Source organism: Rhinatrema bivittatum, chromosome 1 (genome assembly GCF_901001135.1).
Source record: "Rhinatrema bivittatum chromosome 1, aRhiBiv1.1, whole genome shotgun sequence".
Taxonomy (NCBI): Eukaryota; Metazoa; Chordata; class Amphibia; order Gymnophiona; family Rhinatrematidae; genus Rhinatrema; species Rhinatrema bivittatum.
In genome coordinates this window covers 504080154-504103340 of record NC_042615.1, presented here as the reverse complement: position 1 = coordinate 504103340, position 23187 = coordinate 504080154, and the positions used below count along the sequence as shown (strand labels likewise).

The window sequence follows — 23187 nt, the reverse complement described above, 5'->3', positions numbered from 1 at the left end:
GAAAGGTTAATTCTTCAGCCACTTAACCTTTCGGAGCCAGTTTCCCGTATCCTGATTGCTTCACGGAAGCCTTCCACGAGAAAGTCTTACTTCTACAAATGGAACAGGTTTAAGTCATGGTGTTCTTCTCAATCACTTGATCCCTTTACCTGTTCCACCACGAAGTTTCTAGACTATCTCTGGCATTTGTCAGAATCAGGTCAAAAAACTTCCTCCATCAGAATGCATGTCAGTGCGGTAGCCGCCTTCCATAAAGGTGTTGGATGTTCCTATTTCAGTACAACCCCTTGTAACACGTTTTCTGAAAGGCTTGCTTCACCTCAAGCCTCCACTACGCCCTCCGGCCCCTTCTTGGGACCTCAATCTGGTTTTAGGTCGGCTCATGAAACCACCATTCGAGCCTCTCCAATCCTGTGATCTTCGCTATCTCACATGGAAAGTGATTTTTCTTTTGGCAATAACATCTGCTCGCAGAGTTAGTGAGTTACAGGCCCTAGTTACCTATCCGCCTTACACTAAACTTCTGCAGGACTGGGCAGTACTCCGCACTCACCCTAAGTTCTTACCTAAGGTAGTATTGGAGTTTCATCTCAATCAATCCATTATACTACCTATCTTCTTTCCCAGGCCTCACTCCAATCCAGGAGAACAGGCTCTGCATACCCTTGACTGCAAATGGGCTCTAGCCTTCTATCTAGACCGTACAGCTGCCCACAGGAAAAGCTCTCAATTGTTTGTCTCTTTCCATTCCATCAAATTGGGGCAGCCTGTGGGTAAGCAGACTCTCTCCTCCTGGTTAGGGGACTGCATATCCTTTTGCTATCAACAAGCAGGCATTCCGCTTCAAGACCGTGTTAAAGCACACTCGGTCAGGGCCATGGCAACTTCTGTAGTGCACCTTTGTTCGGTGCCGCTTCCTGATATTTGTAGGGCTGTTACCTGGAGTTCTCTCCATACCTTTACAGCCCATTATTGCTTAGACAAGGCCGGAAGACAAGATTCCATCTTCGGCCAGTCTGTCTTGCGAAACCTTTTCACAACTTGATGTACCAACACCCTTTCACCTGCCCGTTAGGTTTCAGGATGCCCTCTACCAAATTCCACCCCAGTTGTTGTGCTTGTTGCATGCCTTTGGGTACATTTGGTGCATGTTTGGACATCCTCAGCTCGGTACTCACCCATATGTGAGGACTACTATCCTGCTTGTCCTGTGAGAACACCTGTTACAGGTAAGCAACATTTACTATACTTTTGCACTCCCATTTTTTTTTGTTGAAGCTCCTCCACTTGTATGGTAGATCCTCTACTTCCTTATGTTTCTCTTTCCTTTAGAAACAATTTTTTCAACACTTTTCCCAATAACTGCCTTTCTAGCATCCTAGAAGGTATTTATTGAGGCTTCCTTATTAATATTGCATATGATTAAATCTCGCACATTTTGTATTTCTTTATTCACCTCTGGAAGCTTTAAGAAAAGATTAGTGTACACTTTTTACTGCTGATTGTCCTCACTAGAGAGGCTAGGTCAGGGCTAGATTTCAGATTTTGGCACTCATAGGCAGAGTGCCATGCTGGCATCCATTTGAAGCTGTGCCAGTACACTGCCCTAAAACAAGTGGAAGCAGGCTCTTCTTTGGCCTGGATATTTGGTGCCCTAAGCAGTTGGCCTATTCCTAAATCAAAGTCTGGGCTAGGAAAACTTAATACAATCAAACCATGGCGTGGTCCAAGATCAAAATAGGGTGATGCTTTTATCTAAAAGAAATTATATTTGTACGATGCAGTCTAGAATAGGGCCTATGCCCTCCCAAGAAGAATTGGTTTGTATCTTGTTTTAAAAAGCTAACGCAAAGTGGAGGTTACAGCAGGCTGAAGGGCATGTTTTTTCATAGAGTCGGGACTTCTCACAGAGTGACCCTATAACTTGAGGTAACCTCTAAATCTTTAGGTGTAAGGTAGCTGCATGTGATGAGGCGGTGCCAGCTGGAACTCTGCAGAGGAAGAGAACTTGCCATTGTTGTGACACAAGAGAGCCTTAATGTGCTCAGACTTTGTGTGTTTCTCTGAGATGCTGAGACCACTATGATTTGCGGGACACGCCCCTCCCCAAGCAGGCTGCCAGATTCTTTCCTGACCTGCGTGTCAGAGAGACAAAGTTTACTATTGTAACAATTTGGGCTTGTCACCTGGCACCAGTACTGTTCCTCTGGGTAGGTGACACTGCCTGTCTGTTATTCCTTTGAGCTCTGCCTAGGCCCCTTGCCAGCTATCCTAGCAGCTCGATATTTCCAGTCTTGTACTGACACTCTAGAAAAGAACAAATAGCTATTGCTGAACTGGGGTACAAGATGTACCAAAGCAATGTGAAATGGGTGGAGGAGCAGTCGTGACCTTATGTAGGTTAAGCATCTGATTCTCATTGCAGCATCTGTTAAATTGAACTCCTCACTATAAGGAGATATGTTAGAACAGTCCTTTTATACAATCAGTCACTCTAGCAGCTACCCCAAAGATACCTAGTTTCCTCTGCCTCCCAGCATCTCCCTCACTTTAAAGGGGCAAGACGGGAAGTTTGTGGCAGTCTAAAACTGCAGTCTGTTTCTGCTAGTAACCAGTTTGTCAAAGAATCCAGGCCCTGTATTGATGTATTCTGCTTTTCACATAAATATGCAGTGATCATATTGCTTTTTGACATTGAGGGCAAGGGGTTCTAAATTGTACATTTTGTTCTGACTTCTTTCAACTGTTTACTGGATTGTCTCTGTCTTGTTTTGAAGTCAATAAAAAGATAATTATAAAAAAAATATGCAGTGACTTGCTTTCTGTTCAGTGTGCTTTATGTATCTGGTATGTTTTTTAACCTTATGAGATGGTCTTGATTAGATTGTAAGCTTGTGTTTGTACAGTGCTGCATATATCAAATAGGCTATAGAAATGTTAAGTAGTAGTACAATGTTTGTATGTGTATGTTACAGTTTGTGGTTGTATGTACCTGTGTGTATACACCTAATAACTCTGGGATGACTAGATCTAGCTGTGTCAGACTGTGTGGAGATAGGTCTTTAAGGTGACATCTGACTTTTCCACTTTCAAAGTTGGAGATTAATTTGGGGGGGGCATGGAAGGGTCAAAGTTGGCAATTTTTTGTAAAGAGGTGCGTTCTCCTGCCCTCTCCAATAACTGAAATGAATGGACCTTGCTCTACCAAACTTTCGGGCTGATACAGTAAAAACGCGGGAGAGTGGGCGAATGCCCACTCTCCTGAGCATGCGATTCTGTATTTAAATGAGGCCCGGCGGTAAAAACAGGCAAAAGGAGGCACTAGGGACTCTAGCGCGTCCCTAGCACCTCCTTTTGGACCGGAGCGGCGGCTATCAGCGGGTTTGACAGCCGACGCTCAATTTTGCCAACGTCTGTTCTCGAGCCCACTGACAGCCACAGGCTCGGAAACCGGATGCTGGCAAAATTGAGCATCCGATTTTCGATCCAACATCCACGGGCTGACTTCAAATTTTTTTTTGTTGTTTTGTTTTTATTTTTTTTTATCCTTCGGGACCTCCGACTTAATATCGCCATGATATTAAGTTGGAGGGTGCACAGAAAAGCAGTTTTTACTGCTTTTCTGTGCACTTTCCCGGTGCCTGAAGAAATTAGCGCCTACCTTTGGGTAGGCGCTAATTTCTGAAAGCAAAATGTGCAGCTTGGCTGCACATTTTGTTTTCTGAATCGCGAGGGAATACCTAATAGGGCCATCAACATGCATTAGCATGTTGCGGGTGCTATTAGGTTCGGGGGATTGGACGCGCATTTTCAGCCCCTTACTGAATAAGGGGTAACGCTAGTGCGTCGAAAAAGCGCGTCCAATGACAGGTTAACAGTGCGCTCTCAGGCTCAGTAGGGGAAGATAAAGTTTGTGTCCCATCAGCCCCAGATCAGCAGGAGCTGGCAATGTCTCGCTCTGATCTATGTGAAAGAGGAAACAGCCTCCCACTGGGCCAGAAAGCGTTGGAGCGCGCACTGTACTGTATCGGCCCGTTTGTGGGGAGGTAAGACTTTTCCATTTTTCAAATTTGGTGAGTGCTTCAATGGGTGGGGGGAAGGATGACACAGAAGTGGGCAAAATTGGCACCTTTTGAAAAGGCATGCGTAGGGGGGTTGACTAAGGTTGTCTAGAATATCACACCTTCTACTTCAGTAGAAATCTGTTGTGTAATGATTTTCTTTCCTGAGTTTTGTGACTGACTAAAGCCATTTGTCAAACATGTTTAACCTTCTTAGACTTCCACTGGTGATTAGAATTAGACCAGAGCAGTGGTTCTTAACAGGTGTGTTGGTACACACTGGTGTGTCACAAGATCCTGGGAGCTGTGTCGCAGGGCCAGCAGAAGGCTGCATCTCGTTATCAGTCCCGGTGGGAATTGGTTGACTTCTCTTACATTAGGCCTGATGGGAGGCTGCTCTCACTTCTTTCTCTTCTTTCTGGCCCAGTGGGAGGCTGTTTCCTCTTTCACGTAGATCAGAGCGAGACATTGCCAGCTCCTGCTGATCTGGGGCTGATGGGACACAAACTTTATCTTCCCCTACTGAGCCTGGGAGTGATGCTGCTGAATATCTCTTCACCCTGTGCAGGGTGGGGGGAAGGAGGTTAGGGATGCTGGGCAGATAGAGGTGTAAAGGAGAAGAGAGTATGGGGGCTACTGAGCAGGAACGGGTGGGAAGCAGGGGGTCAGGATAGCTGGGCAATGAGGGAAATGGGATGAATGGGGTAGGGAGAGTCAAGCAGAAGAGGGAAGGAGCACAGGGAAGAGGATGTGGGGGTTGGGAATGCTGGAATGTGAATGTGAGCGGACGATTGAAAGGGAGTAATTGGGAAAAGTGAAGGATGATGATGAGGTGCAAGAGAATGTGCATTTCTTCTCTCTCTGTATTTTGCTTAGTGAGGGAGGATATGTATTTCTGTTTCTAGTGCTCCAGATTTGCACTGCATGCAGAGAGGCTTTTTAAGGTTTCTATTCCAGTTTTTGTCTCCACATTTGTAATTTGTGGTCTTTTATTCTGTATTTGGTGAAGGTCAGATCTGTATGTGTGTCTGAGGGGTAAGGTATTTTATTAGTAGGTAGGGATTTGTATCAGTCTTATTTGCTGCATTCTCATATTCTTAACAGGACATGCACTGGTTGTGTACAGCTGCCTTTTCATAGGTAGGGCTATTATTGCTTTTTGAGTTCTTGGAGTTAGTATTGCTATGGTATGCTACACGTGCTGGGGGTTTTTTGGGTTTTTTTTTTTTTCAGGTTTTTTATTTTACAATGTGTGCTGGTAATAAGGGAGTTTGTGTTTCTGTTACTGAGATAACATCAGAATCAGAATATCTTTTTTATATGGTGAGTTGTATTTGAAATATCCTTTATCTGCTCTGCATGTTTGGAAACAGGGGGAGGTGGGGGTGCAGATTCCTGTAGATGCAGAGTATATGTTTACATTTAGCCCCGTGATGGTCAAATGTTCAGTGTGTCGTGCATGTAAGCATTATCTGTCAGGTTTGTCCCATGGAAAAAAGGTTGAGAACCACTGGACCAGAGAGTGCTTTGGCAGTACTTCACAGCTGGTGTTTGGTACGTGGCCTTTCCTTTGCTGCATTGCAGCTGATAATTTCAGGTCCCAGGCTAAAGAACAGCTCAGCTTGCTATGAAGGAAACCCCCTTTCTACAGTGCCTGGAAACTTTTTGATTCCTCCACCCACCCCCACATGCTTACTTGGCAGGTGGCAGATCAAGGGTTTTGTTATTACACAGCAATGCCTTCTCTTGTTTTTGAAAACTTTGGGAGTCCCTCAAAGATGTTGCTGCAAAATGTGATGACTTTAGTGAGTCACTATGCAAAACTGAGACCTTCAGGCGCTGCCTATGTGTTTGTCTGCTCTGTAACGCCCATCTCACATTTTTCTCAATTTATTGGTTGCACACAGGGCTTAATCTGTGGAGGGAACGGGCAGGAATGCAGTTCCTGCACTTTTTCAGGCTTAAGAGTCAGAGCAGCAGCATTGGTATTCTCCAGGCAGCCTGTAGGGAAGAGAAGAGGAGGGGATGAACCTGGGGCACACAAAGAAAAGAACTACTACTCTGCACTCAGCTCCAGCCCCCTCCCCTCCTGTATTGCAAGGAATAGAAGGGGGAAAGGGTTTGGTGCAACTAAGATCTAGCTATCCCAAAGTTTACTATGTGTATAATGAAGCAGACACTACAGAGCAAAGAAAAGACTCTAAAAGGGTTTGAATTAGCACAAGTTTGAAACTCATAAGCTGTAATGTAATCAATATTTTATTGTTAGACGGTATATAAATAATTTTAAATAAATACTGCCTGTTGTCAAGGCTTCAACTCTGGCCTTGATGAATGGCCCTACTGCTCAAAGCTTTCAAACTATGCTAATTCAACCCCTTTTTGTATTCATTACCAAGGGCTTAATTTCTGGCAAAACAACCTAGAATTGCATTCTGCCACCTTTTTTCTGGGACCCTAGAAAGCAGAGCAGAGACGGAAATGTATATCAATTCTGGCTTCCCCGCAGAAACAGAATAGATCCAATAGTTGTGTGGATTATTTATGACCCCCAGCCCTTGGAGGAAGCAGATAAGAACAGTGTATGTTGGAGCTGTTTACCCTGAGACATGGGAAAGTCACATGGCTTTCATTTTTGTGCCATATCCCAGCACAATTTAGGAGACTATAAGGGACAACAGCCAAGGTAAAAAAAAAAAAAAAAGATACAGGATGAATGTCTATCAGTTCCATTGCTTCTGACATACTTATCATGCCATCATCCTAGGTCCTGCCACCTCTGCTGCTGGTGACCATGCTAGTAAGGGTGAAAGGGCCAAGAGAGTGAATGAGGGAATGTGGGATGAGATGTAAGTGAGAGGGTAATTTTCCAGGGAGAAGAGGGACTCGAGGATCACCAAGAACAGAGGGTTAGATTGGGGGCTTTAGGATCACACGGTGGGGGGGCCTGGGGATGGGGATGGAGGATTAAGATCACCAGGGCAGAGAGGAGGAGGGAATTAGAGGGAAAGAGTCCCATTCTTTCTGCATTCTCCTCGTAACCCAGTAATCTTGCATCCCCAACTCCCAGCTGTCTGGTTCTCATCGAGCATGAGTATGAAGCATGTGTTCAGGTACATGTGTGAGAGAGAGAGAGTTCACATTCAGCCCTAATGCCGTCCCTTTGCACAGGTCACACCTGGCCCTGGCCCTACCCATCTCACCAGGGCACAGTTCCACTTTCTTTTTGTCTACAAATTAAGCTCTGGTTACATATCACTTTTTTCACTCAGTTATTGCAGAGTGGCAATGGATGAGGATGCTGTGCTGCTGCTCATCTAATCATAGCAACAAATGGACCCTTGCTCAGAAAGCCACACATTGCAGGCAATATGTACTTTTAATAAAAATTGTTAAATGATTTGGAGTTTAGCTGTAAAACAAATATATAAACATAATAATCCTAACAGCATGCTTTGATCTAAAAAGTGTTCTCTCTCTCCCCCTTCTCCCCCCTCATATTTTTCCACTGTAGTATGCAGACCAGTCCTTGATGAAGAATGCCATCAAAACCTCAGAGGAGTCCTGGATCGAACAGCAAATGCTGGAAGACAAGAAGCGGGCCACAGATTGGGAGGCCACTAATGAAGCCATTGAGGAGCAGGTGGCCCGCGAATCCTACCTCCAATGGCTGCGGGATCAGGAAAAGCAAGCCAGACAGGTAATGAAGAATCACACATGACTGTCACCAAGCAGGCCTGTACCGTTTGTTACCAGAGGGTTCTTATGATGAGAAGAGCTCTCCCTATGTATATTGAAGATCTTCAGAGCTAGCAAGCACAATATAACATGCAGCCTATCTAACCCAGTACATCATCAGCTGCAGTTTTTCATATGTTAGGGGATCTTTGACTTACTCTTTGGGAAGAAGATAGTGGGCAGCGCTTCTTGCTCATTCAGAATTGTGCCTGGGATCCAGAACCATAAGCCTTCATTTGCAACCTCCTGGGGATTTTTTCCCCCATTTCGTATTCCCTACCAATTCACCTAGCCTAGTCATCTTAGCAGCAGTCCTTGGCCAGGGCCATGCACCAGGACTCCTTTCAGAACCCTGCAATTGACCTTAAATCAGACAATAGGTGTCACCATTGCTTAATGACTGGGACTATGAATGCTACCTCTGCAGCATACCCAGCCCTAGCAAGCCTGTGAATCAACCCCAGGCCTTCCGCATAGCAATGCACAACACTGCCACTGGGCTGGGCCCTCTGAGAATCATACAGTGTTGAGTGGGTGCTGACACACTATCTTAGTATATTGTTACATTATGTATTGTAAGGAGCAAAATATGTTTAAAAATACTCATAAATGTTGCCATTTTCAGCCCCCACTGTAGGCTTGTGATAGTGTTCACGTGGCCATGGGATCCTCTAACTAAAATAGGGTGGTCATGTGTACAGGAGAGTTTAGCTTGATACCTCCATCCTGCAGTTTTTTTCAATGGGTTCCTTTGGGTCTCAAGTATAGCAGTGCCTTCAGCACCATCAAAATTGCAGAAAACACTTAAAAGATCTTTCCTTTTCATTTTGTTCCTTGCACAGCCAAGGAAAGCCAGTGCCACCTGCAGCTCGGCCACAGCGGCATCAGCTGGTGGCCCTGAGGAATGGAGCGGCCGTTCCCCACGGCAGAGGAGCTTGGCTGCTTCCCCAGAGCATCCTGACCTGCACAGCGAGCTAAGTGTCAAGCCCCCATCCCCGGGGATAGCAGCTGCTCTTGTACTCACCAAACCGCCTTCCCCATGTGCCCCAGGTGAGTCCCACCCTATCCAGTGATATGCAACACCAGTACAGATACTACTGTATTGATTTCTCCACTATAAATCACTAAGGAGCTTCTGTCCAACTTCTCATTTTTGGTGTGTGGGAACTCCATTTGTAGAAATGCTTAGGGAGAGCTTCTAACGTTGAGCTTTTCTGCTTTGACAGGGACAAGCAGTCAGTCATCAGCTGGGGGCGACCGAGCCACCTCCCCTTTAGTGTCACTGTACCCCACCCTGGAGTGCCGAGCAATCATGCAACAAATGTCTCCCACCGCCTTTGGTGAGTGTTTTCCATCCATTCCTGATACCTTTTTCTCCCTATTCATGGCCACACATTGATGAAAGTTTGCTGCAGTGGAAAACAAAGTTCACAGAGATGCTTCCATTACAATAGAATTAGAAAAAGTACAGGCTGAGCTATGTATTCTGTTCTCACCCTGCAGTAAAAAAATAATTAAACTGAGCAGGTTAGACAGCAGTTGAACAAAAATCTTAATTAAACTCTCTGTTATGGCCCTCTCTGCTGGGGACAGAGAATAGGTACAGTGTCTAGGCAGGGATGTCCCTTGGAGAGGCTGAATGGTCCAGAGCTGCTGTCTTCTGCCTGAAGCAGCCACTGTTCCCCACAGGTTGAGCCCTTAGGTGCAGGCAGCTGCCAGGTCTTCCCAGGTGGAAGTAGGAACCAAGAAGGACCAAAGACCAGGACCAGAGCAAGAGGGAGGAGTGTAGCCAAGGACCCAGGACCAGAGCAGAAACCAGGAAATGCAGGAACATGGCCAGGCAACAGTATATCACAGAATGAACTGTATGAACTGTTGGACCAGCAAAGGTTTGTCAAGCTAGAGCTCCTTATATACAGTCCTCTATTTGGAACACACCTAATGCTGGTCCAATAGGGTGCCTCGGAAGCGAATTTCCCTAACTTTTCTTTTCTTAGTATTTTCTGAAGGGGTCTTGGTGAATCAGAGTCCCTGTGACTCCTCTGCAGGGTCCCCTGGCCTTGAACAGCCAAGGCCACAGGTTTGATCTCTGCTGCCCCTGACAGAATACCCCTCCTCCCAATAGCCCATACTTGGGCTCTCAGTCTTGGATTTTCTGGATGTTCCTGGTAAAATTTGGCCACCAGTTCTTTGACATGGACATTGTGAGCCATTTCCCAGCTGTGGTCCTCAGGGTTGTACCTTTTCCAGTTCACCAAATAATGCAAGTTTCCTCAATCTAGTGGAGAATGAATTCTTGGTGCCTTTTCACTGTGACTGATGCTGGAGAAGAGGAGATCTTCCTGAAAAGGGATTAGCTTCAGAAAGGCCACCTGGAACACTGGATGAAATTGGTTGGAAGTTGAATCCTGAATGTCACTGAATTTATTTGCTCTTGAATCAGGAATGGTCCCATAAAGTTCTGCTCAAATTTACTTTGAGGGTCTTTTGCTCATTATGTGCTTTGAGGAGACCCATACCTTGTTCTCTATTGTGAACTGTGGGGCTTCTTGGTGTCGCCTAACCGCAAATTTCTTCTGCATCTCTTTAATCGATTCACGTTGGACTTGGCATGTGTACCTCCGTTAAGGCATTTACCCACTGTGCTGCTGCGGGGAGCCTGGACTGCCAAGATATAGCTTGCAAAGAATGGAGAAGATTTAGTTGCTGAGCGCTCAGAGTTATGATATGTAAATTCTGCTATAGGGGATAACTGGGCCCAGCTCATCTGATGAAAATTGTAGGATCCGCAAAGATACTGCTCCAGAGTAGCCATTCTGTTTCCTCATTGAATTGCGGGTGATATATTGATGACAAATGGAGTTGAACATTTAGAAGTTTCGTAATCTCTCACCAGGAGCATGTAACAAACTGTGAGCCTCGGTTGGAGACAGTATGCAATGGCAGACCATGCAGACATACTACTTCTCAAACTAGCAGTTTCTTAGCATTCAGACAGGTGGATCCAGAGCCAGTGGGTTATGCATGTCTCCCAGGAGATGGAGCAAAGCTAATGTCACTGTCTATATACCCCTGCACTGACATCAGTCTGCTAGTATCCTCCATCTCCAGCAGATGGTGGACTTGCATCTCCCTACTGGGGATTACTTAAAGTTTTAAAAGGAGAAAAGAAGAAGGAAATTTATTTGCCTCGCTCTCCTATGGTTATACCTTACGGTCCCTCCCTCAGTCGAGAATTCCTGAAGGTGATATCTTTGGATCCCCTCCCTCAGATGAGGACCTTGGTCTGATAGCTGATTTCCAGCCGATGTAAACTTAGCTGTTAAAAAAAAACACAAAAAAAACCAGCAGAAAGCCAAGCATGGCAGTGAAGGTATATGCCCTCTCCCCCTGCAGCTGGAGACTAACTCTGTACTTGGGCGGGATGGGCTGAGCTCAGGTAAGGAGTAAAAAAAAAAAAAAAAAAAATAGAAGGGCAGTTTTGTAGGGATTCCTCCTCCCTCCGCTCTCCATGCTCAGCATGCAGATCCAACGTTCGCTCCCACCTCCGGGGGAGCTTAGGGGACTTGAGCAGCCTTTTGGCTAGGCCTCGCTCTCAGGTTTCTCTTGTTCACCACGTGATAGGCCATGGTAGCGTTTTGTATGCTTTTTCCTGCATATTAGGCTGTCCTCTTCAGTTCCGTCGGTTCGTGCTAGTGTGTCTGGCTGTGCATCCAGTCAGGCACCTTAAATGGATGCCTAGTTGGGCGCCTGGTTGGGCATCCAGTTGGTTAGGGGATTCTATCTGGGCATTCACATGCACACTCTTATCTCCACGCACAATTGAGCGGCCTCATCGGAGCTCAGTTTTTGGAATACTCATCAAGGCACAGTGTTGAACGCCTAAAGTTTGGATGCAGCTGAACGCACACTTCTCAGATGCCTGTTAGAGCGTACTGGCAGACTGATGGTGCCTATAGCAAAGAAATCTAAGTGCCTTACCCTCTGTGCTGCTTGTCATATTCCAGCATCTCAGCCTGGCGTTCCCTCTAACTTGTGTCAGCGCTGTTGGAGGCTCAGGGGGAATTGCCTTCATCTAATTTTACTAAGCCCGGTTCTTCTGAGCCTGATACGGGACTGAGAAAAGAGCTGCCAGAAGGATCACCTGACTTTGGAGCTCCCCTAACTGGTTCGTCAGCAGGGGAGGGTAGTTCATTGGTCACAGGACAGATGCCCCCTGGTTTTAGAATGGATCCCTCTGCCTTTTCTTGGGTAGAATTTTTTCAGGGACTGCAGTCTTTTCTTCAGATGTAGTCTTTGACCCCAGCCAATCTTAACAGGTCAATCGCAGGCAGCAAAATCCTGCACGCCTAGTGCTGCAGGTAAGTGTTGGAGTATGCCTAGGACTGCTGCTGGTCTGCCCGATAGGGACCTAGATGGCACGGATGATGAAGCCGATCTTTACTCCCTGGAAGATGGGGAAATTCCTCCAGGAATGGAGCCATTTAGAATTATGTTGCAGTTCTTTCATAAAGATGAGTTACCGGCTCTGATTTCCCAGACATTGAAGATGCTGGGAGTACCTGGGACTGAATCCATGACTGAGCCAAAGAAAGATTCCATTTTTTTTTTTAAGCCTCATGTTTCTTCCCTGTTTTGAAGGCCATTCTAGAATTGATTGATCTTGAATGGGGCACCCCGGAAGCTAATTTCAAAGGGGGACTAGTCTTGGAAGGGACGTAAATACCCCCTGGATCCAACTGTGAGAGAGCAGTTGCGCTTTCCAAAAGTGGATGAACTTGTGTTTGCCATTACCATGCAGACGACTATTCCCATAGAAGGGGGAGCAGCCTTGAAGGATGCACAGGATAGGAGAATTGAGGTTATCCTTTAAGCAAGCCTCTGAAGCAATGACAATGAATTTGCATATAGCTTCCTGTTCTTCCCTGGTTGCTCGCTCTTGTTTACTTCTCTCTCAGGAAGTCGATGAATCTGTTGTGAATTCCAGGGCAGTGATGGAACTAGCAGCCACCTTTTTGGCAGATGCAGGCTGTGATTTAGTCCGCACTTCGGCCAGAGGGTATTTTCAGTAATAGCATCTAGGCATCAATTATAGCTGAGAACCGATGTAACCTCCAAGTCTAACCTGATGAAGTTGCCCTTTAAAGGCTCACTCTTGTTTGGGAATGAGCTGGAGAAAATAGCCAATAAGTAGGGTCAGTCCCAGGTTCCTCTGTTGCCAGAAGATAAGAAACAGATGCCATGCTCCTTCAGTGTGAGAGGTTGTACTAGGGGATCCAAACATTTTCGAGACTACAGAGAAGAGGCCTTTCAGAGGGTTTGACCTTTGGGTAGGACTCAGTCCTTTCATCCCAGGGAGTCCAGAGGGGGCACAGTCTCGAGTAGTGGAGCCCCCCCGAGTCTCCCAATGAAGGTGTGCCGACCTACCCCTGGGAACAGGAGATAGAGGGTCGTCTCTCTCTCTTTTATTGGAGGTGGGTCAAAATCACGTCAGACCAGTGGGTTCTGGAGGTGATACGAGATGGCTATGCGCTGGAGTTTTGCCGTGTTCCTCAGGACGTGTTCATGGTGTCTCCCTGCAACTCTCCACAGAAGAGACAGGTAGTGGAGTATTCGTTGTCAAAACTCCTCAGTCTGCGGGCTGTGGTTCCAGTGCTCATGTCTCAAGAAAATGCGGGCTGATATTCCATTTATTTCGTTGTGCCCAAGAAGGGAGTGCTCTTTTCCGCCCCATCCTGGATCTCAAGGGGGTCAACTGTCATTTGTGTGTGACTAATTTCCTCATGAAAACCTTGTGCTCAGTAATAATGGCAATACAGTTGGGGGAATTTCTGATGTCTCTGGATTTGTCCGAGGCATACCTGCATATTCCCATCCAGCTAGAGCATCAGTGATTTTTGTGTTTTGCCGTTTTATCAGTTTCAAGTGCTACCTTTTGGTTTGGCTATCACACTCAGAACTTTTTCCAAGGTTATGGCGGTAGTGGTGGCGGAGTTGAGAAAGGACACGATCCTGGTACACTGGTACTTGGACAACTAGCTGATTCAGGCCAAGAGTCTGGAAGAGAGCCTCTAGGTTTCATACAAGATGATCTCTTTGTTGCAGGAGCTAGGTTGGTTGGTGAACTTGGCAAAGAGCAATCTTCAGCCATCACAGTCACTAGAGTATCTCAGTTCGGTTCGACATGAAACAGGGTAGGGTGTTCCTGCCAGAGGGCCATATTCAGAAGCTGATGGCACAGGTGCGTCTATTGACGAACCCAATATGCCCGACAGTGTGGTCCTGTCTACAGGTGCTCAGATTGAAGGCAGCAACCCCTGGAGGTGGTACCGTGGTCGAGGGCACATATTGTCCTTTTCAGCATATTCTGCTGTTTCGTTGGATCCCACAGTCTCAGGACTATTCAATTCGGCTTCACCTATCGATGGAGGTCTGCACTCACCTGCAATGGTGGTTAAAAGTGGATCATCTAAGAAAGGGGGTTTCTCTAAGATTACCAGACTGGCTAGTACTCACGACAGATGCGAGCCTCCGGGGGGGGGGAGCTCACTGTCAGGAGCTTGACAGTGCAAGAGCACTGGAGTGCAGCAGAGTCTCTCTGGAGCATCAATTGGCTGGAGGCCCTTGCAATTTGATGACCGTCTGCAGGGTCGAGTGGTCCAGATAATGTCGGACAATGCAACAATCCTGGCTTACATCAATCGGCAGGGAGGAGCCAAGAGCCAGCAAGTGTTGCAGGAAATAGCCCAACTTATGGAATGGGCGGAAGTGCATCTTCAGGAGATCTCAGCCTCACACATTGCAGGAAAAGACAATGTGTAAGAGCCAGCTTTCTTAGCAGACAGTCTGGATCCAGGAGAATGGGAATTATCAAAGAAGGCTGGCGACTTCTTGCAATGCAAACGTGCAGGAGAGATCCAAAGTTCTTGAGCATCGATGCCCTCGTGCTGGAGTGGCCGGAAGGCAAGCTGCTGGATGCCTTTCCCCCGTGGCCCATGTTGGGTAGAATGATTCGGAAGATCGAGAGTCACAGGGGGGATGGTGCTTCTGGTGGCACCAGATTGGCCCAGGAGGCCGTGGTATGCAGATTTGCAAAGGCTCCTCGTGGATTCTCCCCTCCGGTTTCTGGCGCACAGGATCTGCCTCAGCAGGGACCTCTTCTTTATGAAGATCTCACTTGATTGCTGAAGCGTGGATATTCTACTGCAGTGATTGCAACATTGCTACGAGTGAGAAGGTTCTCCATTTCCTTAGCCTATGTGCGGGTTTGGCGAGTGTTTGAGGCTTGCTGTGAAGATTGAGGGTTCTTCCTCATTCGGTTAAGATCCTGCTCATTTTGGAATTTTTGCAGGATGGATTGAGTAAAGGGTTGACCCGTAATTCATTAAAGGTACATGTGGCGGCTCTAGCTTGTTTCCAAGATCAGGTGAATGGTGTATCCTTGTCAGCTCATCCAGATGTAGCCCATTTCTTGAAAGGAGTGAAGTATCTTCATTCTCCTTTGTGGTTACTGATGCCCTTGTGGAGTCTTAATCTAGTTTTGAATTTTTTAGCGGGCCCTACTTTTTGACCAATGCACAACCTTTCCTTGAGGTTACTGACCTTGAAAACTGTGTTTCTTGTGGCAATTTATTCTGCACGTCGAGTATCCGAACTACAGGCCTTGTCTTACTGGGATCCGTTTCTACGAGTGACTCCGGGGGCTATACATCTGCATACTGTTCCTTCCTTTTTGCCGAAAGTGGTCTTGGATTTTCACTTGAATCAGTCCATTTCCCTGCCGTCTCTGGCCAGGGAAAGAGATGCTGAGGAATATCACCTGTTATGACCCTTGGATGTCAGGAGGTATATCTTGAGGTATTTAAAGGTTTTTAAACCTCTCAAGAAAATGGATTGCCTGTTTATTCTCCATGATGGAAGTAAACAGAGAGCTGGATTAAGGAGGTAGTCACGGCTGCGTATGTGGATGCTGGGCAGCTGTTGCCTAGTCAGGTTCGGGCTCATTCCACTAGGGCTCAGGCAGTGTCATGGGTGGAGGTTAGTTTGTTGCCTCCCATTGACATTTGCCGAGCTGCAACATGGTCCTCTTTACACACCTTTTCCAGGCATTATCGCCTGGATATGCAGGCCTGGGAGGACACAACCTTTGCACGTGCAGTTTTGACTGGATTGCGGGCAGCCTCCCACCCTGTTTGGGAGTAGCTTTGGTTCATCCCACTGGTTCTGGATCCAACTGTCTGAACACTAAGAAGGAGAAATTACTACTTTCCTGATAATTATTACAGACAGGTGGATCCACCTTCCTGCCCTTGGCTGCCAAATAGTTGTGCTATGGTCCTCATGCGTGGCTATGTGTTCCAGGGAGTGCTGGTAAGTGTTAATCCAGTCCCTAGACTTGTGTTATTGCACTCCTTGTCTGAGGTCAGGGATTTCCTATTGGCTGAGTACTGGAGTGATTGTTAATCAAGTTTTTGTTAGTTTGTCCACAGTTGGCTTTTGCAGCTCTGTCTCCAACTGCTGGTAGAGGTGCATAATCCACTGGTTCTGGATCCACTTGTTTGTACTAAAGAAAAGGAAATTATCAGGTAAGTAGTAATTTCTCCATCTGCTGTATCACAGGAAGAGGGAAGACCTGTAGTGGCTATTAAATGGGACATCTTGCTAAATGAATCCACCACATCAGAATCATGGTTTTCTCTTGTGAAGTTGGCAAATCAGTTAATGAAGTCTATTCATACCCATTTCCACAGTCTTTGAGGATGCTGTAATGGCAAGAGTAATCCATGAGGACGATGACATGGTATCTTGTTCTAGGCAAATATATCACAAGAGATTACATACTTTGCTATATCTCAGCTTCATCCCAGCCACCAGAATTCATGGGCAATTAGTTCCTTAGTTTTGTGGCAGCCAGGATGGTCTGCCAATGGGGAATCATGGCAGCTTCGACAGACTTCCAAATATGAAGTGCCCTTGGGTAGATAGTCAATTCTTTCTAAACAGGAAGGTTTCTTTCTGGCTCCATACAGTATCCTTTTCTCCATTTTCAAGTTCCTTCAGTTGGGCCTGTGCCAACTCGGTCTTGCTACAGGTTTCCACATATTACCTCATCAGATCAGAATTGCTGGTTCTGAAGATGAAGTTTTCAGGTTGGACAATTGTGGTGGGAGCTTCCAGTTCTGCAGATTCTTTCCCTTCCCTCCACGACAAAGCATTTGCCTTACTGTTCATGGAGCCTGGATGATACATTAATACGAAATTGAACTGGGAAAAGAGACCATCGAGTTTGCCTGGAATTCATGTTGTGCATGATTTGTAGGCATTCTAAATGTTTATGATCTGTGAAAACCTGGATTTGGTGAAGTCCCTTCCAGAAGGTGATGCCATTTCTCAAAGACAGATTTTATAGCCAAGAGTTCCTTATTGTAGATATAATAGCTCTTCTCTGCAACTGTAAGCTTATGGGAGTAGAATGCACATGGATGGAGGAGGTCTTTGGGTCTCCTCCTTTGAGATAGTATAACCCTGATAGCCACCCTAGACGCATCAGTCTCCACTATAAATGGCTGCTGTGGGTTAGAGTGTACGCTGATCAGGGCCTTCATAAAGGTGGTCTTCAGATTCAGATGATCAAATGTCAGTTGCTGCTCATGAATCCACTTCAAAGAAGTCCCCTTCTTGTAATTTAATGAGTCTTTTATTGAGTGCAAGCAAGACGCTATTTGAAATCTGCTGTACCACTTCCAACGAGATAGTGACCAAGACCCTCTCTCCTCTGCCTTCTGCAGTTCACCAGCCTTTCTGTTTAAGAACATAAGTACATGCCATACTGGGTTAGACCAAGGGTCCCTCAAGCCCAGCATCCTGTTTCCATCAGTGGCAATCCAGGCCATAATAACCTGGCAAGTACCCAAAAACTAAGTCTATTCCATGTTACTGTTGTTATTAATAGCAGTGGCTATTTTCTAAGTCAACTTAATAGCAGGTAATGGACTTCTCCTCCAAGAACTTATCCAATCCTTTTTTAAACACAGCTACTACACTAACTGCACTAACCACATCCTCTGGCAACAAATTCCAGAGTTTAATTGTGTGTTGTGAAAAAGAACTTTCTCCAGTTAGTTTTAAATGTGCCACATGCTAACTTCATGGAGTGCCTCCTAGTCTTTCTATTATCTGAAAGAGTAAATAACCGATTCACATCTACCTGTTCTAGACCTCTCATGATTTTAAACACCCTCTATCATATCCCTCCTCAGCCGTCTCTTCTCCAAGCTGAAAAGTCCTAACCTCTTTAGTCTTTCCTCATAGGGGAGCTGTTCCATTCCCCTTATCATTTTGGTCGCCCTTCTCTGTACCTTCTCCATCGCAATTATATCTTTTTTTGAGATGCGGCGACCAGAATTGTACACAGTATTCAAGGTGCGGTCTCACCATGGAGCGATACAAAGGCATTATGACATTTTCCGTTTTATTCACCATTCCCTTTCTAATAATTCTCAACATTCTGTTTGCTTTTTTTGACTGCCGCAGCACACTGAACTGACTATTTCAATGTGTTATCCACTATGACGCCTAGATCTCTTTCTTGGGTGGTAGCACCTAATATGGAACCTAACATTGTGTAACTTTAGCATGGGTTATTTTTCCCTATATGCATCATCTTGCACTTATCCACATTAAATTTCATCTGCCATTTGGATGCCCAATTTTCCAGTCTCACAAGGTCTTCCTGCAATTTATCACAGTCTGCTTGTGATTTAACTGCTCTGAACAATTTTGTATCATCTGCAAATTTGATTATCTCACTCGTCATATTTCTTTCCAGATCATCTATAAATATATTGAAAAGTAAGGGTCCCAATATAGATCTCTGAGGCACTCCACTGCCCACTCCCTTCCACTGAGAAAATTGTCCATTTAATCCTACGCTCTGTTTCCTGTCTTTTAGCCAGTTTGTAATCCACGAAAGGACATCGCCACCCATCCCAAGACTTTTTACTTTTCCTAGAAGCCTCTCATGAGGAACTTTGTCAAACGCCTTCTGAAAATCAAAGTACACTACATCTACCAGTTCACCTTTATCCACATGTTTATTAACTCCTTTAAAAAAGTGAAGCAGATTTGTGAGGCAAGACTTGCCTCCGGTAAAGCCATGCTGACTTTGTTCCATTAAACCATGTCTTTCTATATGTTCTGTGATTTTGATATTTAGAACACTTTCCACTATTTTTCCTGGCACTGAAGTCAGGCTAACTGGTCTGTAGTTTCCCAGATCGCCCCTGGAGCCCTTTTTAAATATTGGGGTTACATTAGCTATCCTCCAGTCTTCAGGTACAATGAATGATTTTAACACTCATACTTGTGCAAGTTCCACCACTTAGCTAGCAAGGGTTTCCAAAAACACCAAATGAGGAAAGTGATCCCACCAGCGGGTAAGAACAGTGCAGCGTTTAATATAATCAGCTAATTCAGCAAGGGGACATCAGACATTTGCCATAACCGAAAGTCCCCTTCTTAACAACCTCTGATAGTGGAACCACCAATTTGAAGAAACCCAGGATAAAATATTGGTTAAAGTTCACAAACCCCAGGAAGTGTTTTTCAGGACACGCTATTTGGGCCACTGTGCTGATCTTACTGGGGTCCATTTGCATTCCTTCAGAAGAAATTGTGGCCCAGGAACTCCACTGATCGCTTGTTGAATTCACATTTCTCGAACTTGGCATACAATTTGTATTTCTGGAGATGGTCCAGGACCTGACAGACCCACAGGTCATGCTCTGCTGGATCTTTGGAAAATATTAAGATGTCATCCGGATATATAACTACATTCAGATGCACTAGGTTTTGAAAAATAGCAGGAGCTTTTCTTAATCCAGACAGAATTACTTGGTATTTAAATGGCCATAGGGTGTTCAAAGCGCTATCTTCCATTCATCTCCATCCCTAATCCGGACAAGATTATATGCTGTCCTCAAATTGTTTAGTGAATATTTGAGTCACTTGAACGTATTCCAGCAGTTTGTTAATAAGTGGCAGGGGGCAGCAGTTACTAATAGTTACAGCAATCAAGGCCTAATAGGCCAGAGAGAACCATCTTTCCTTGGTACAAAGAAGATGGGTACCCCTGCTGGTGAATTCGAATGTTGAATAAATCCTTTCTGCAGATGTTTAAGTATTCCAGGAGGGCCTTCAGTTCTGGCTCTGATAAAGAATAGATTCTTCCAAAATAAATTTCTGCCCCAGTAGTAAATTTATAGGGCAATCGTATGGTCTTTGCGGGGGGGAGACTGTCAGTTCTCTTTTTATTAAAGAAATCTGGGTAGGCTGCATACTTTTCTGGCAATTTTTCAATCCCATCTTCAAGTGCCAGACAACACAGATTGCCCAGATTTTCCTTTTTGGAACCTGCTTCCTTATTAGGTATGCAATTCTGCTGGCAATATGTTGATGAAAGCATCAACTGCACTGGTTTGAAAAGTTTTGGGACACTTTCTGGAGGAAAAGTCCATAAACCATTATTAAGATGGACTTTGGGAGATCCACTGCTTATCCCTGGAATAAGCAGCATGGACTTTTTTTACCTTTTGGGATCCCGCCAAGTGCTTGTGACCTGAATTGGCCACTGTTGGGAAAAAGGATACTAGACTTGATGGACCGTTGGTCTGACTCAGTAAGGCAAATCTTATGATCTTTCAATTGATGTGCTGCTCATGTCCTTCCACAATGGAGGTCTGAGAATGACCCAGAAATGTTGCCTTCTGATGAGGTCAGAAACAAGTTTCCTGGTGGTCATGTTTTCTAGTTAAAACAAGAGATTCAGTCTCTGTTGTTACAGGCCCTGATAAGAGTGAGCCATTGATGTTCTCTACCATGATGTTTAACACCTTTTCTTGTATGGGGACCTGGTGTTGCTGAACAAACATGAGGTAAAAAAAAAACCAAACAGATGTTCCAGAGTCAATCAAGGCTAAAATGGGTGTTCTCTTATTTCTCAAGAAATTTTTGACTGAACTAGTAACATGACAGAGACATGTCCCCAGAGCAGTATTTATACTGGGGCCAGGAGTCTCTTTCCCTGCTGGGGTTGACCCTGAATCTGAGGTCTGCTGTGGCAGAATTTTCAAAAACGTCCTGAGAGACCACAATAGAAGCACAAACCCTCTTGATGGCTCTGCTCCTTTTCTTCCTCAGAGAGGTAGCATTTCATGCCATCAACCAGCATAGGCTCCTCAGAGATTAGCAATCTGTTGGTGGGGCTCACCTGACTCTCATGTTTTTTAACTCTTTCTTTATCTTGGCTTCACTCTCCTAAGCATCTCTTGATTCTTGTGCATAAAGCAAGCAAGGTTTCTAGGTTGGCGGGGGATTCTAGTCAGGCCAATTTAACCTTGATGTGGGCCCCTAAACTCCAGCAGAAGTAAGCACGCAGGACCATTTCATTCCAATTCAAATCATTTGCTAATTGGTTAAACTCCATGGTGTACTGTGTTACGCTGTACCGGCCCTGACTGAGCCCCAAGATCTTATTTCCACCAACTGAACATGATCTGGATCACTGAAAGCCTGGGAGAGGTCAGCCATGAATGAGTCTGGTTCAGGACTGGATCATCTCACTCCAGAAATGGTGTTACCCATGTCAGGGCCTTTTTTGTGAGCAGGCTAATCATAAAACCCACCTTAAATGAGTCCGACAGACACAAGTGCGGCTGTGGGCAAAACTATAACTTGCATTAATGCAAGAACCTCCGCAATTTGTCCCTATTACCACCAAACTTTTCTGGAAGTGGCAATCAGGGTTCCAGAAGTGGCAAGTCTGATCAGGGTTGCTCACCTTGACTGGTGGAAGGGCCCTGGAGGGACTTCATCTTTATCTAAGGGCGTGAAGCTGACCGCTGCCTCCATAAGGTCCTTCAAGCATGCAGAAAGCTGCTCCATTTAGCCCAACAACTGTTTTGGGCTGGTCCAAGCCATCTTTGCCACTCCGCTGGGACTGGTGATTAGATACAGTATCCAGGTAGGGATGTTCCTTGGAGAGGCTGGGTAGTTCAGAGCCGCTGTCTTCTGTCTGAAGCAACTACCATTTCCCACATATTGAGCCCTGGGATGCAGGTGGCTGCCAGGACTTTCCAAGTAGAAGCAAGAAACAGGAAGGACCAAAAACCAGGATCAGAACAGGAGGCAGCAGCTGAGGACTAAGACCAGGGCAGGAACCAGGAAACACAAGAACATGGCCAGGCAACAATATATCACAACGTGAACTCTGCGTGAACGTTTGGACCAGTAAATGTGTGTCCGGCTAGAGCTCATTATATATAGCCCTCTATCTGGAACGCACCTAATGCTGTCCAATAGTGAGCCTCCATAGGCAGGTTTCCCTGACTTAGCTCCACTTAGCATTTTCTGCAGGGTTCTTGGTGATTCAGGATCCCTGTGGTCCACTGCGGGATCTCCTGACCCTAAAAACCCAGGCCCATAGGTTTGATGCCCGCTGCCTCCAGTCTTTTAAAGCAAGGGTTTGAATTGGGATCCTTCAGGATAGCTGGTGGGGGAAGAATGTCAAAATAAAACACTTTGTTTCATACAGTAATAGTAAGTGTGTTGAAGTATTTGAGCATCTCCAAGTGGATGTAGGTAAACTGGATTGTTGCTATGATTGTTTATCTGCAACTAACTGATGATGACCTTAGGGGAGAAGATGGCATCCAATATGAACAGCTGAAGAGATCTCAGGAGAAGAGATTGCAGCATGCTATGACACCCAAACTATGAATCTTGCATGAATAATTGAAGGAAGATCTCAGGGGAGGAGACACCCAATCCAGCATGAACTGAAGGGGAGACCTCAGATCAGAAGACAGCAGCAGGCCCAGATTTAGGAAGAGGCAACTACTCTAGTCACTGAATTTTGAAGGCACCAAATATCTGCAAGGCATTCTTCTCCCTCTACTTCAGTTTCCCAAGTTTTCTTAATTCTTTGCTTTTTCTGCATTGTCTCCTCAAAAACTAAAAAAAAAAAAAAAAATTCTGGTTCCCCTACGTACCCAGATCAGTTCAGACTCCTGGGTTTTGCCTTCCTGCCAGCAGATGGAGATGGAGAAAGTTTCACTGACACTGTACATAACACAGTGGGCCACCTACAGTCCCTCAGTATTTCTCTGTCTCCGGCAGATGGTAGATGGCGCAAAACCTGTAGTTTTGAAGTCAGGAAACTGTTTTGTATTTATGAGCCTTCTTTCCAGGGGTTTTTTTTGGGTCCTAGTGGGACCTTCCCTGTCTGTCGAGGTGGACGAGCTGGGGTTAGTGACCCTTTTGTACGCTCGCTCCTTTCTTCCGTGGGGTATAATTCTGGTTGTTCAGATCCTTCCCCTTCACAAGGCTGCTG

At 45.5% G+C, this 23187-nt stretch overlaps 1 protein-coding gene across 3 annotated transcripts in view; it reads left to right on the top strand.

Annotated features, from left to right (window-relative positions):
* OTUD5 (OTU deubiquitinase 5) overlaps positions 1–23187 on the top strand; it is a 260721-nt gene that overhangs the window by 223170 nt on the left and 14364 nt on the right. For 2 of the 3 annotated variants that reach the window (XM_029610423.1, XM_029610412.1), the window contains exons 6-8: positions 7576–7761; positions 8642–8849; positions 9026–9139. In XM_029610423.1, the coding sequence (XP_029466283.1) occupies positions 7576–7761; positions 8642–8849; positions 9026–9139 (508 nt within the window). The remainder of the gene's footprint in view (positions 1–7575; positions 7762–8641; positions 8850–9025; positions 9140–23187) is intronic. The other variant, XM_029610434.1, reaches the window with a different exon arrangement.